This window comes from Coenobita brevimanus, chromosome 33 (genome assembly GCF_032717465.1).
Source record: "Coenobita brevimanus isolate Jiangsu-jjx chromosome 33, ASM3271746v2, whole genome shotgun sequence".
Lineage (NCBI taxonomy): Eukaryota > Metazoa > Arthropoda > Malacostraca > Decapoda > Coenobitidae > Coenobita > Coenobita brevimanus.
Window position 1 is genome coordinate 43,895,415 of NC_136986.1, and position 13,938 is coordinate 43,909,352.

The 13,938-nt window shown below is 39.8% G+C and overlaps 1 protein-coding gene across 2 annotated transcripts; it reads left to right on the plus strand.

Annotated features, from left to right (window-relative positions):
* The first annotated feature begins 1,250 nt into the window (after positions 1–1,250).
* sds22 (protein phosphatase 1 regulatory subunit sds22) lies at positions 1,251–11,774 on the plus strand. 2 transcript variants are annotated; one of them, XM_080269294.1, is made up of 8 exons: positions 1,251–1,283; positions 1,524–1,659; positions 4,194–4,249; positions 5,221–5,417; positions 6,750–6,912; positions 7,747–7,863; positions 8,629–8,820; positions 9,130–9,303. In XM_080269294.1, exons 2-8 carry the CDS (start codon positions 1,566–1,568, stop codon positions 9,301–9,303), a joined length of 993 nt encoding a protein of 330 aa, XP_080125420.1. In that variant the 5' UTR covers positions 1,251–1,283; positions 1,524–1,565. The 2 variants fall into 2 exon arrangements, with proteins under 2 accessions (XP_080125420.1, XP_080125421.1); XM_080269295.1 differs by lacking the exon at positions 1,251–1,283 and adding an exon at positions 10,064–11,774 and having other exon boundaries at positions 1,515–1,659; positions 9,130–9,299.
* Positions 11,775–13,938: the final 2,164 nt, after the last annotated feature.

A 13,938-nucleotide genomic window follows, 5' to 3' on the forward strand; every position in this document is an offset into this window, starting at 1 on the left:
TGTTCAGGATGCAGTATTCCCAGTATCAATTATTTTTTTTTTTTTTAATAAGCAGGTAATGCAACACTGTGTTGTCCTCAGGCCCAAGTGTTTCTCAGGCCCTGATCCTAAATAAATAGCCAGGAAGAGGTACTACGAAGTCTTACCTGGAAAATGGCCTGTACACATGTGAAGGTTGGTCTACCTTCCATGATATATACAATATGGTACTTATAATGTACTCAGTCAGTTTTCTACTGATTATTTTTTATGATGGTACCTTTATTTGCTCAGGAGTATAGGGGCCTGGGGCTAGGGTGCTCAGTCCCTCTATGTAAGGTAAGAATCAGCATTTGCTCGCCCAAGTGGCATTACACGAGCAGTAAACCCCAGCCAACCCTTGGATTTAAGCCTTTCACAGACTGCCCTCTATTATATTTCCTTAACCCACTAGCCCACCAGGTATCTGTTAGCCATATGCTCACCACCAAACCTTGTAAATTGTTCCCAGTGTCTAGGGAACCCTCGCCTACCTCCAATGAAAGGCAGGAGTGATCAATTGCTTTGCCTCAGTGGCATTTCTGCAAATAAACCCTAAGAACTCGGATATCAACCCTCATGAACTATACCAGTCACAGTGCCTAACTCCTTTACCCACTAAACTACCAGATGTCCATTTGGTCACCTGGCTTTATCTTTGAGTACATCGAATGTGGATGATGGATTCCCTCACCTGCAACTTTCAGCCAGAAGATCTAGGTTTGCTGTCTTTATTTTTAGAATATGGCTTTTAAACACTCGTTCCTCCCATACTCGTATGTTTTCACCGCGACTTTCCTGTCATTCCTGCTGTCATGCATTGTTGCCTCTCAAGTATGACTCATGGCAGCAGGCGACCGTAGAGTGTGTGTGTGTGTGTGTGTGTGTGTGTGTGTGTGTGTGTGGTGTCCAATATATATGTATATCAAGTTTCTTTACTTTACTTTTGCATCATATTTACTTTCCTTATACGTCATATGTCCAGATATAAAATGTAATTGCATGAACCATGAGCTTGTTAGGTGCGGTCGCGAACAGATGTTCTCCCGAAATTATTTTGTATATAATGTCGGCCTTAATGATAATTAATGTAAAAATACTCCAGTGCAGTAATATACATGATGTAAAATGTATTCAAAATGTTAATGTATAACAAGAGATTGTATATGTATTTTCAATGCGCTCTTTTGCGGCAAACTTAGAAAGCTTGGATGTAAACAACACTGGAGCTCGCTTACGGTACTTTGACACACCTCAATTCTCAAGTATATCAAACTTTCTACTGATAGTTCGTCTTAGTTGCTTGTTCACATCTTGGGAATGAGCCTTTCTGTGCATTTTTACGTATTTAATATTGTTATAAGTGGTATTGTATGAATTTATATACTTCGTCTGGCAATTGAGTTAGGACTCATTATTATTTCTCCAGGCCATGAGTCATCGTTTGATTTATTATTGATAGCCGTAGTTAACTTCTCATTACATACTGGCAATCTTCCTGGCAGAGTTTTGTGGAAGAAGTCAACTAGCAATCAACGGTAAAGCAAATGTCACAGGATTCCGACGATATGTCCACTAATAACCAAAGTGAAGAGTACGATGAACCTACGATAGAGTCCGACCCAGACGAAGAATCAAGAGGTATGTATGATGGTAGTCAGGCTAGATAGTTGTAAGAGGGATAGACAGAATTGGAATATTGAAGATTGGACTGTTTCAAGACCATTGACAATAATCAAATGGCCTAAGGTAGTCAGGATGAGTTCTATTCAGTATTTACTGAATATTATAATTTACATACAGTATACTGTATTACCCTGCTACCACCTTGTACTCGGTACAGTTTTCGATATGACAGTTTCACAGTTCTTATAGTGTATATTGGTATGTACGGTATAAGCAATCTGCATATGGCACACATTTCTGCCCATTGTACATGGTAGTACGTTCATTGTGGATTGTTTAATAGTGGGCTGGGGTGCCAGAAGTTCTGGGCTGCTCATCTGTATTGTCTTGACATTAGAACCTGACTGTTGAAACTTGGGGTAGCTAACCAGGTGAGTAACCCAGTGCAGCCTTAGTTTTCACTACATGGAAAACTCACCTGCTGGTACGAAGCATGAACCGAAAGCTGGGTATAGCTTTAACTGCATCATTCTGTTGATTTATCACACCAAACTTATATACTGAGTTGTGGCAATATTTTTTCATGCAATAAGGGGTGTTCGCATTTGGTGGTAGTGCACCAAAAGTGAAATAGAGAAAATGGAAGATAGAATACAGAAATTTGGACACATGATGCCATTTATCACACCTTATATTATTATATGAGAGAGGGGGGTGTGAGTTGGGAGCAGGGCAGTGAAATGGCGGGGGACAGGGCGACATGGAGGCACTTTGTTTGTGGCCACCCCGTAAGGGATTAAGGCGTCTGGCAATAGATATGTAGATAGATATTATTTTTACGACTGATCGATGGACGCACTAGGAAAGCAGCCTGGATAAAATTAAAATGTGTTGTTTAGCCTCTGGGTCTTGGTTTGATGAGATTGACATGTTCGGAGTTACCCCATAGAGCTCCTCATATGCCCTTACACATGCATATCTGAAGACAAAGTGTATTTATGGTCAGGTATAACAACAGATTATATAAGTGGTACTTCATTATATTTACTCTTCATGGTACTGTTGGCTATTTTTTATATGATATTGTTATTATTAAGATTCTTTCCAAAATATTTCGTTTTCCATAAAGCCTCAGGAACCAAACATTTCCAATTTGAGCGTTGGTACTTTATTTCTTGTTCTGTTTTTGCCAGTTTATGGATTAATTGGTAAATGGATTGTTGTATTGTTTGTCATAATGTGGAGAGGATGGAGAGTGAGAGACTAACAAGGAGAGTGTATGTGAGTGAGGTGGGGAGGGGAGAGGGAGGGGGAGGCTGAGTATGAGATGGAGGGATGGAGTGGAGAGGTATATGGGAGAGGGTGTGTAGGCTGGAGGGAGGGCAGTGAAATGCCAGGGGATAGGGTGACATGGAGGCGATTTGATGGCGGCTGCCTCTTATGGGATTGAGGTGTCTGGCAATAGATAGATAGATAGATTGTTGTGTTGTCAGTTTGTCAAATAATAAACTAGAATAATTGTTGAGTTCGTACTATGCTAGCCTTCAGTTCAGTTAGCCTCCTTGTGGTTTAGTTTAGTTTAGTTTTTTTTTTTTTTATTATGCAAGGAAAAAAGAACCAAAGGCCAGGAGCCTACGAAGCATCCCCTCAAAGAAAAAAAAAAATACAAAAGAGATTCAAATTCAAGAGATGCTGTGATTACCTCTTCAAACTTGCATTTTATCCAAGTGTTTGGAAAGACATACTGTGTATTGTACCATTTAATCCTTTCACTACAAGGACGCCAAGTAGATTTTATTTTTGCTACCACCAGGTGCTTCCATTATGTTCTGGGCTGACTTCTGAAACTGGAGGTGTCAGGTGCAGCTTTCACTAACCCCTTCAACATAAGAGGTCTTCCCCTTATGCCGATAATAATTACGTGATAAGAACAAAACTAACTATGGTGTGTTCGGGCTGAAGGGGATATTTTTAAAGGAAGGCTGGCTGGATTGTTGAATTGTCTGAGGCTGTACCATTTTTTGGGGGTGGGGGGGTAGTGGCATAATATGACCTGTTACTGTACTCTATATTGGGTGAAGTGTGGGATTGCATAATGGTATTTATTTATTTTGTTATATAATTTTTCTAGATAATGTGGATTTGCTAACCATTTCAGGGGATTATATGAGATTAGCTGATCCTGTTTTTTTTTTTTGGGGGGGGGATAATACAGCATTGGATCATTAGTGGTAGCTTTGTGTGTGTGTGTGTGTGTGTGTGAAGAGTGATACAATACATATTATTTATGTGTGTATTTATTTATTTTTTTTCAGCCGACCCTGATGATGGTGAGACCGAGGACCTAGTTATATATTTTTTCCAGATAATGTGGATTTGCTAACCATTTCAGGGGATAATATGAGATTAGCTGATCCTGTTTTTTTTTTGGGGGGGGGAGGGGGATAATACAGCATTGGATCATTAGTGGTAGCTTTGTGTGTGTGTGTGTGTGTGAAGAGTGATACAATACATATTATTTATGTGTGTATTTATTTATTTTTTTTCAGCCGACCCTGATGATGGTGAGACCGAGGACCTAGTTATCCTCGACCCTAATGCAGTGGTGAGTTTAAAAGGGTGTCAGCTTGGCTCAAATTTGTGTCCTTTTTGTGTGACGATTAGATTTTTATTTTTATTTATTTTTTTGAACCGTGGTACCTCGAGTTCCGTGACAGAGTATCACTATAGAATGATATGAAGCACTCAGTGGAGGAAGTGCAAAGATGCCATTGGTCCAAAATTCAGCAGTCTATCATCCATTTTCTCATAAACTTCCATAGTCTGTCATCTATTTCCTCATAAACTTCAGTAATCTATCATCCATTTTCTCATAAACTTCAGTAATCTATCATCCATTTCCTCATAAACTTCAGTAATCTATCATCCATTTCCTCATAAACTTCAGCAATCTATCATCCATTTTCTCATAAACTTCAGTAATCTATCATCCATTTCCTCATAAACTTCCATAGTCTGTCATCCATTTCCTCATAAACTTCAGTAATCTATCATCCATTTTCTCATAAACTTCAGTAATCTATCATCCATTTCCTCATAAACTTCAGTAATCTGTTGTCCATTTTCTCTGTTTTGATTTTGGTACATCCAGTGTTACTTTATGTACCTCCACATACAATCTGTTAGGCATCCATTAAAATATGTTTGTAGTTCCTGTCTGTACCATACATAGCTTGCAATCACACCTCACTTACATATCATCTATACTCATTTTTTTTTTATTGAGGCAAAGATGCACTTGATAGGTTGGTGATGATTGGCTGAATGCAAGAATACTTCATAATCTCTTTACTCGTTAGCATTATTCATTGACAACATATATCTGAGGGGGAAATTTGGGCTAGTAAATGTTATTCAGACAGGTTGCACTCAGCCAGTCATCAGCAGCCTGTCAAGTGCACCTTTGCCTCTTTAAAAAAAACTGAGTATAGGTAAAGATCAGGTCAGGTGGACATTTAAAATCCATTTATTGCTGAGATCATGGCATATGTAACAAATTCTATCTTGTTCGGACAGGAAGTGGACCTAAATCACCGCCGAATAGCCAAAATTGAAAACCTGGAATCACTGACATGCGTAGAAACCTTGTGCCTGCGATGGAACCTGATAAAGAAAATAGAGAACCTGCACACCCTCACCATGCTGAAGGAGCTGGAGCTGTACGATAACCAGATCACCATCATTGAAAACCTCACCGCTCTTGTTAACCTGGAGTAAGTCCATTAAAGTGTTAGGCAAATGGAGAGTGAGAGACTGACCATAGCATTATTACTGTATCCTGGCAAATATTCCTACTTGTTTTCAGCTCAGTTTTTGTCCAGGAGAGTCATATTAGAAACCAAGGAAACTCATTCCTACCTCATAATTAAGTCTCATTTATAATGTGGTATGGAAGAAGAGAGTGGATATCTATTGGTGAAAGTAGGAAGAGAAAGAGAAATGTTTGAGAGTGAGAGTGGTGTGTGAGGATAAGGTAGCCTGAGGTTACTGTATTTCTGCCACAGCCACCCCTCGTTTGGGAGTAGTTAACATTTTCCGTACTGTGATGAATTTTAAACACAAGCAGCTGTATATGAGGGAGGGGGGGGTGATTTGGGGGGAGGGGAGTCAAATGGTGGGTGACAGAGTGACTTGGAGGCGTTTTGTCTGCAGCCACCCTTTGCGGGATTAGGGCGTCGGGCTATAGATAGATAGATAGATAGATAGCTGTATAACCTTGCTGCCCATGGTGTTGACTCTTTCTTCCCTTTACATGTAAGTGCTCTTTAGTCTCAGATGCTGTCCCCTCAGTAATAAGAATAGATATACGCTAGTGATGTTAAGGACTGCAGGGTAATTGTTTTAATAATGCACATGTTAATGATGGAGTTGAGAGGTATATGAGGGAGGAGGGAATGAGTTGGCAGGAGGGCAGTCAAATGGTGGGTGACAGAGTGGCTTGGAGTCATTTTGTCTGTGGCCACCCTTTGCGGGTTAAGACGTTGGGCTGTTGATGGATAGATAGATGTTAATGGCCCATATGCTTGCCAACAACACTGCTAAAAGGGACTGTGGAATCGGATGTAGAGGACAGAGGTTTCAGTGGTTAGCGTTTTACAACACTTTAAACAGAATGTCACTTATACCCCTGTACTATATTTTATCTGTACTGTCCCCTGATGATTCAGTGTTTGTAAGGTGAAGTAAGAATGATACGTGAGTGATTGTGTGGTCTGTGTCACTGGGCGTGCTGTTTCTACTTCTCCCTCTTTCATACATTCACTTCCTACCTTACTTCAGCTTTATGTGGAGAAAAGACAGACCATGATGATGATGATGATGATAGTATTTCTCCAATTTTCATCCTTTCTCATTCCATGTTTTTGAGTCCTACCTCACCTCATCTTTATATTGCTTCGTGCTGTTGATGATGATGATGATGATGGTAGTTCTCTAGTTTTCATACTTTCTCTTTCCTTGTTCCTGGAGCTTACTTCACGTCATCTTTATGCTGTTCTTGATGATGATGATGATGATGATGTACTGAAATTTTGTTTCTTTTACAGAGTGCTAGACATCTCATTCAACCGCATTCGCAAGATCGAAAACTTGGAAGGCCTGACGAAACTGAAGAAGTTGTTTCTGTGTGCCAACAAGATCTCACGCATAGAAAACCTCAACCACCTCAAGAGTCTGGAACTGCTGGAGCTTGGTGATAATAAGATAAGGGTGAGAGAGAGAGAGAGAGAATGTTTGTTGGAGAATATGCCAAGATGATGATATAGAAAGAGCTTTTATAGTTAGGGTAGTGAAAATGACACATATGAATGAGTTTAAATATTGGAGGGGTAGACTGAGAAGAAAATGGATGAATGTTGGAAATGAGTGTGTGATAAAGCAAGGTATGGAAATAGGTGAAGCAAAGAATTTAGTAACAAGTAGTAGAAATGGATGAATGAATTATGTAGCTACAGATAGGCATTGGAGAAGGAATGCACTTTTTTTTTTTTTCTTTTTTTAATGGAATAACTGTCTGAGAGATGTTTGCAAAATTTATCAATAAACAAAAATACTGTACAAAGATATACTCCATTTGAGAGATTTAACCAGGATTTCAGTGGCTTGAAAGATGTGTGAATGGTTATGTGGCCCATATCCTTGTATGTTGATTGTTTTCCCACATCCGTGTTTTGTGTTGTTCCTGGATTTGTCCGTATCTCATCTTTTAAGTGAGAATAAGACTTAGAATAATGATGATGATAATGAGTGATGATGATGATGAAGATGATGGTGATGATAATGACGAAGATGACAACGATGATGATGATGATGAAAAGCAGTGATGGTGATGATAACAAAGGTGATGGTGATAATGATAAAAAACGATAATGGTGATGATGAAAACAAAGATGATGGTGATGATAATGGTGGTAATGGTGATAAAAAATGATGATGATGATGACAGAGATGATGGTGATGATGATGATGATGATAAAAAATGATGATGATGGTGATGCTGCTTTTCCTTCAGACATTTAAACATCATCATCCCCTTTTCCACAGGTCATTGAGAACCTGGACGGAATGACGAACCTAAAGAGCATCTTCCTGGGCAAGAATAAGATCACCAAGCTGCAGAACCTGGACTCCCTCATAAACCTGGAGATTCTGGGTGTTCAGGTGAGTTCTGATGTTGTCTCGTTAACTCTTTTGGCTTTGGTGAGAGTCTGTCTATCTATCTATTGCCAGATGCCTTAATCCCGTAAGGGGTGGCCACAAACAAATCGCCTCCATGTCACTCTGTCCCCCGCCATTTCGTTGCCTTGCTCAAAGCTCACGCCCCCCTCTCTTATATGCCTCCCCTCCTTGGTGAGAGTCTGTGAGCTGAAAAAAATTGTCCACTGTATTCTGGAATGTAATGCAGGTCCTCCCCCACTTACGAATGGTTTACGGTCTGAGAAACTGCTTGTAACTTTTTCGTGAGTCTAAAATGCACCTAATACACCTTGCCAACCGAACATCACAGCCAAGCCAAGCCTCCCAAGTCTTTTAAATGTGCTTAGGACACTTACATTAGCCTGCAGTTGGGCAAAATCATTAACACAAAGCCTGTTTTGTAATGAAGTGTCGAATATTTCATGTAATTCCATGCAATTTATTGAATATTTTACTGAAAGGACAAATTTGTAAGTGCGAAAATTTGTAAGTCGATCGTTTGTAAGTGGGAGAGGATCTGTACATAGTTCTTTTATTACAAGTATAGGTTAAAATGCCAGTTGTGATAATTTTAGCATGCAGGTGTCCAAGGTTTCTCAGGAACATAATAACAGTGTGGATTGTCTTTGGCTCCTTCCTTGCATAAGAAAAAAAAAAGAAAAGAGAAAGAAGAGAGAAACTAAAAGAGGAAGAAAGACACTAAAATGCATGTATCTTCCCACCCCACAGAGTAACCGCATCACGAAGCTGGACGGTCTGGGTCGGCTGGTGAATCTGGAGCAGCTGTACTGTTCCCACAATGGCATTGAGGTCTTGGAGGGGCTGGACAACAACGCTAAACTTCAGACGCTCGATATGGCCGTCAACCGGATAAAGAAGATCGAGAACGTGTCCCATTTGACGGATCTAGAGGAGTTCTGGGTGAGCCATGATGTGTGTGTGTGTGTGTGTGTGTGTGTGTGTGTGTGTGTGTGTGCTGCTGAATATAAAAGCTTAAAAAGTGGCCTATTATGATGATGATAATGACAGTGATGATGATGGTGATGATAATGGTTAAACTTTTTGATGGTGATGAAAATGGTTAAACTTTTTGATGGTGATGATGATGATAATGGTTAAACTTTTTTGATGATGATGATGATGATAATGGTTAAACTTTTTTGATGATTGTGATGATGATGATGATGATGATGTCCCAATTTTTCCGCTAACTCATGCATGTCTTCACAGTTTAATGGGAATCAGATCAGCGACTGGGGTGACCTTGCACAACTAGAGAACGCCAAGGGTCTGCAGACGGTGTACCTCGAGGGCAACCCACTACAGCGCGACCCGAACTACCGCCGAAAGATTAAGCTGGCCCTCCCATCACTCACACAGATCGACGCCACTCTGTGCCGGTGAGGGGGCTGTGGAATTCTCTCTCCCTCTCGTTTTATCCACCACTTTTTTGTTTTTTTTAGCCCCTTTAACGTGTGTGTGTGTGTTTATGTGTGTGATTTTCTTCATTTACGGTAATATCTTGATATATATTACCCCTAGATGCGATACCCTGGCTTAATGATGGGGGTAGAAATACCACCATACCCCACCTAACAATGGCCAAACCCCGGTTTAACGATTGGTTTTTCTTTTCTTTTTTTACCAATTTTGATGATATACTAAATTTGTGTGTTTAGGCTGATTTATAAACTGTTTTTAGACTTAGATTAATGTGTTTTAGCCATAGGTGGGGTGAACATTGTCATTTTGAGGTACAGTTTACTAAGCTTGATTTTTTTCCAGACTTATATTTGATTATTATTTCCCGCCTTATATTTGACGATTCCAAATTTTATTTGTTGGTTTTAGTGAGTTATTTACAGGTGTTAGGCATAGGTTAGCTTCCTTGACAGCTGGTAGGCCATGTAGATTGGCTTTAAACTTGTTTTTGGGCTCATTTGGGTGGGCTTTGGGCTTGGTTTGTGGGGAAACCCAAGGCTGGTAAATGCTTCACATTACTTTACATGTTAAAAGTACCCCACTATACAATGCCCCTCCTAATGATGGAGTTTTACCTAACCAATTACACCATTAAACCGGGGTATGCCTGTATATTGTGACCATATTACCAAAAAGACTGCTGTAAGATTTAAAAGACTAATAAACATACATTTTCCTTCAGGTAAGAGGTGAGGCGCATTGAACGTATTCCCCATATCTTCCTCGAGGCCGACAACTGCCAAATTCATTTTCAATTACCTTTGCTGACTGTAAGTGTCATATGTCCTGTGTTGCGGTTTGTGTGTCTCGTGCAGCTGTGATTTTTTCCTTTCATCCTAACATATTTGCACCATGTCTTTGGGTAGCTTTAACTGTTTGAGTCTGAGGGATGGTTTTGCAGTCCGTTCTTGCTGCACCCAGGCAATTTTTTCAGCTTAGGAAAGGCCCCTGGTACTGAAGGGAGTAATTAAGGCTACATCAGACCTTATAGCTTTAAAATTCTTCTCTGAGTTGAATTGTATTGTTTGGTGATGGCAGGAACGTAACAAAGAAGACATCCCCACACTCAACAGGCCAAGTAATCGTAGTTCACTTTCATACAGTACGTTTGAGCTCAGTTGTTTGACACACGTAATTGGTCTTCCTACATTTAACATCCTGTAGTTTGAAGTACTGTACTGTACTGTACGTGCATATGCTGTGTTTGCCTATTCAATTTTGTGGTACGTCTACATTAAGATGACACTGAAAACAAGTACAGACTTTGATTATGTGTATGTACTGTTAGGATTAGAAGGTCACTGACACTTCCCGTTGGACTATAGCAGTGGAAGGTGCTACATGAAAATTTCTTGTGTGATAGCAATAGGAAGCACACAGCAAAAGAATTAGAGAAGGGAGGTTAATCATAAGTTCAGAGAGGCATGAGAAATTTGGAGGAAAGACTCTGACCTTTAGAGAGGAAGGAGAAATGTGGAAGAAGGACTTTCTGAAGTTTAGAGAGGAACGAGAAATGTGCAGGGCAAGACACAATTTTGGCAGGGTATTGTCGGCCAACTTTTCCTCATGATGGTACATAATTTGAAGTATGTGAACACAGGTGGAAGGCAGGCCCAGCAGTTGACTATTACAGGTATTGGTAAGTGTTGTCATTGGTGTGGTTCTGGTGATGCAGCTTTCAATTGTGTGTTTAGCTTGAACTTAAGCTTGTAAGGAGTGTCCCAGTGCACGTTATTCATTGTACTTATTGAGCGAGTCTTTGAAGAGTTGAATGTTAATATGCAATATGAATGTTTTGTGGTTGTTAATGTTTTGTATTTTAATAGGCCAGTTATGTATGATGAAATGAGTTTTACAAGTTGCTGGTTTACTAGTATTGTACTGAGTACAGCAAGACAATTTTTTAACAGATATTGATTAAGTTTTGTAGTATCTTCCTGTGTCCTCAATTTTGTAAGCTAGCCTTCCAAGTAAAGACTAATTTATAGGTAGATGGGAAAATAGAGTTCCCATTTTTTGCTTACTGTATAAAGATTAGGTATTTTTTCAGAAAGCTATGTCTTACGTGGAGAACAATGCTACAAAGTGAGTCAGGTTGTGATATGTCTGTAAATCACATTTGTAACTGAAAGCTTTAGATAATCTTAATTATTTGAGCCACAGTATTTATTCCAGGGCTGTTGTAAAAACTTTTCTTTACAACAGGAGTGATGCTGGTCTACCCCGAGTTATTTTTCCAGGCTTAATATTCACCCTATTCATAACTAATTGCAGTACAGGAATTTATCAATAGTTCTGTCACTGCTATTAAGTGGATAAAACTAGTCTGACACCGTAATGAAGACAGTAAATGTGAAATAAACAAGGATGCCCAACTCCAAGCTGCCCTTTTAGATCGGTTTCATTCCATCCTAGTGATGCCTGGTGGTTCAGTGGGCCAAGGCACCTCAACAGAAAGGTTTAAGTCTGAGGGTTCATTTGAGTTTTCTTGCTCACATAATACCACTCAGGGTAGAGCAACTGATCACCCTCACTTTAAATGTCTGTCCTGAGCACCGATGCCAAGAAAGGGGTAAAAAAGGATTGGATGATGGATGGATGGACTTGACTCCTCTTATTCTAACTTGGCCTAAATTTACCATCTCCATCTTGAGTGCTGAATGATGACAAAAGATCAACACTAGAATTTGGTGCCGGTCACAGAGAAGTGATATGGAGAGGATATAGAGGTATAGCACTATTGTCTTTGCCAATAAGCTAAATGAAATATAGTGTAGAAAGGACAAAATTCTGGGCCAGTTTAGAGTTATCAAGTAACCCTGGTCTGTTGGACAAACCAGAACCATTGACAGCAGTCAAGCAGCTGCCCCTACAGGGCCATCTCACACAGTAAACCAATGTTCCCCTGTGGCAGACAACACCATGCCACAGCCAGGCCTGAGAAGAGTGTGGAGGTTTACTTCCCAGATGGACACAGCATTTGTGTCTTTCCACTCAGTCTACTGAGGCACCATAGTAGACTCACCCTGTTATTTGGTTATATGGTTACCACCCATCATTGTAAATGGTTTCCTGGGTCAGAGGAATCCATTAGGTTTGTCACTCAGTGTGGAACCACTTGAAATTGAAAGAAGAGTAATAAAAAATTATATGAAGGATGGGGAAACTAGGAAAAGAGGAGGGTAGACACAGGAAATGAATGATAAAGGTGAAAGAAGAAATAGGCAGCACTACAGTATATCACAGGAAATGAATGATAAAGGTGAAAAGTAAAAGGCAGCACTATATCATGCGAGTGAAAAGAGTATAGCCAGATCTCGAAACGGTAGACCAGATGGCAACCTAATATCCTCAGAGGCAGTAAGCAGAATCAGGTAGTGGTGAAGTATTATTGTAGTCACAAATGCATATATAGGGTGGCCCATATATGACACTCCTCCTCCGCTGCACTGGGTGACTTCTTGTGTATTGAGGGGATGGCTCAGCGTTATCAGTCTCCTTTTCGTGTGTCATTTATTCATTTCACACACCCATGCCCATACCAACACACAGAGCCATCCCAACAACACGCAAAACACCACCAGATGAGTTTTAAGTGGAGTGCTACTCTACATATGGCCAGGATATATGTTTTATATGAATGCTTAGTTGGGAACCCTCTTAGTCACATAGAAAAAATTTGTGGAACCATTTCTGGAGTCACAATTTTTGAAACCAGCTTGGAGTCGTATAGATATAATTTGTGGAACGATTTTGGGAGTCACATAGATATAATTTTTGAAACCTTTCTGGGAGTCACATAGATATAATTTTTGAAACCTTTCTGGAGTCACATAGATATAATTTTTGAAACCTTTCTGGGAGTCACATAATTTTTGGAAGCGGCTCAGAGTCACATAGACATAATTTGTGGAACCATTTTGGAGTCGTGTAGATATAATTCTCGAAACATTCATTAGGCTAGTCATTAACCCACTCACTGTTACGATTTACCCTCCTCAAGTATGTTATTTTTTATTTTATTTTTTTGCTGTCTACAGATCATTTTACAAAGCTTGGGAAGGACTATATAAGCTGGAGGTGTTATGTCTCTCCTTCATTAGCTTCCTCATGTGGTCCTGGAGAGAGAGGCCTTCACGTGGTGGCACTGATATATCGAGGGCGGCTCAACTACCTCTCTTTGTTATTGTTATTATTATTATTATTATTATCATCATTATTATTATTATTATTATTATTATTATTATTATTATTATTATTCACTCCTCTTAAATGTCAGGACCAACTTGCCTGGCCTCAGGCTCCTACGCTGCTCATGGGGCAACATAGGATTGGATGATGGATGGATTATTATTATTAATATTATTATTATTATTATTATGTAGTTTCAGTCCCAGGCTCCAGTGAATGTGAACCCAGTGGACTGAAGGATGAAAATTTCCTTTCTTCTGCAGTTTACTATCTTCTTTTGGGGGGATAGGGAGAGATTGAGGGATGTTTGTATACCCAGGCAGTTACCATACACCTCCCAGTTATATTAGTGCCACCACATGAAGG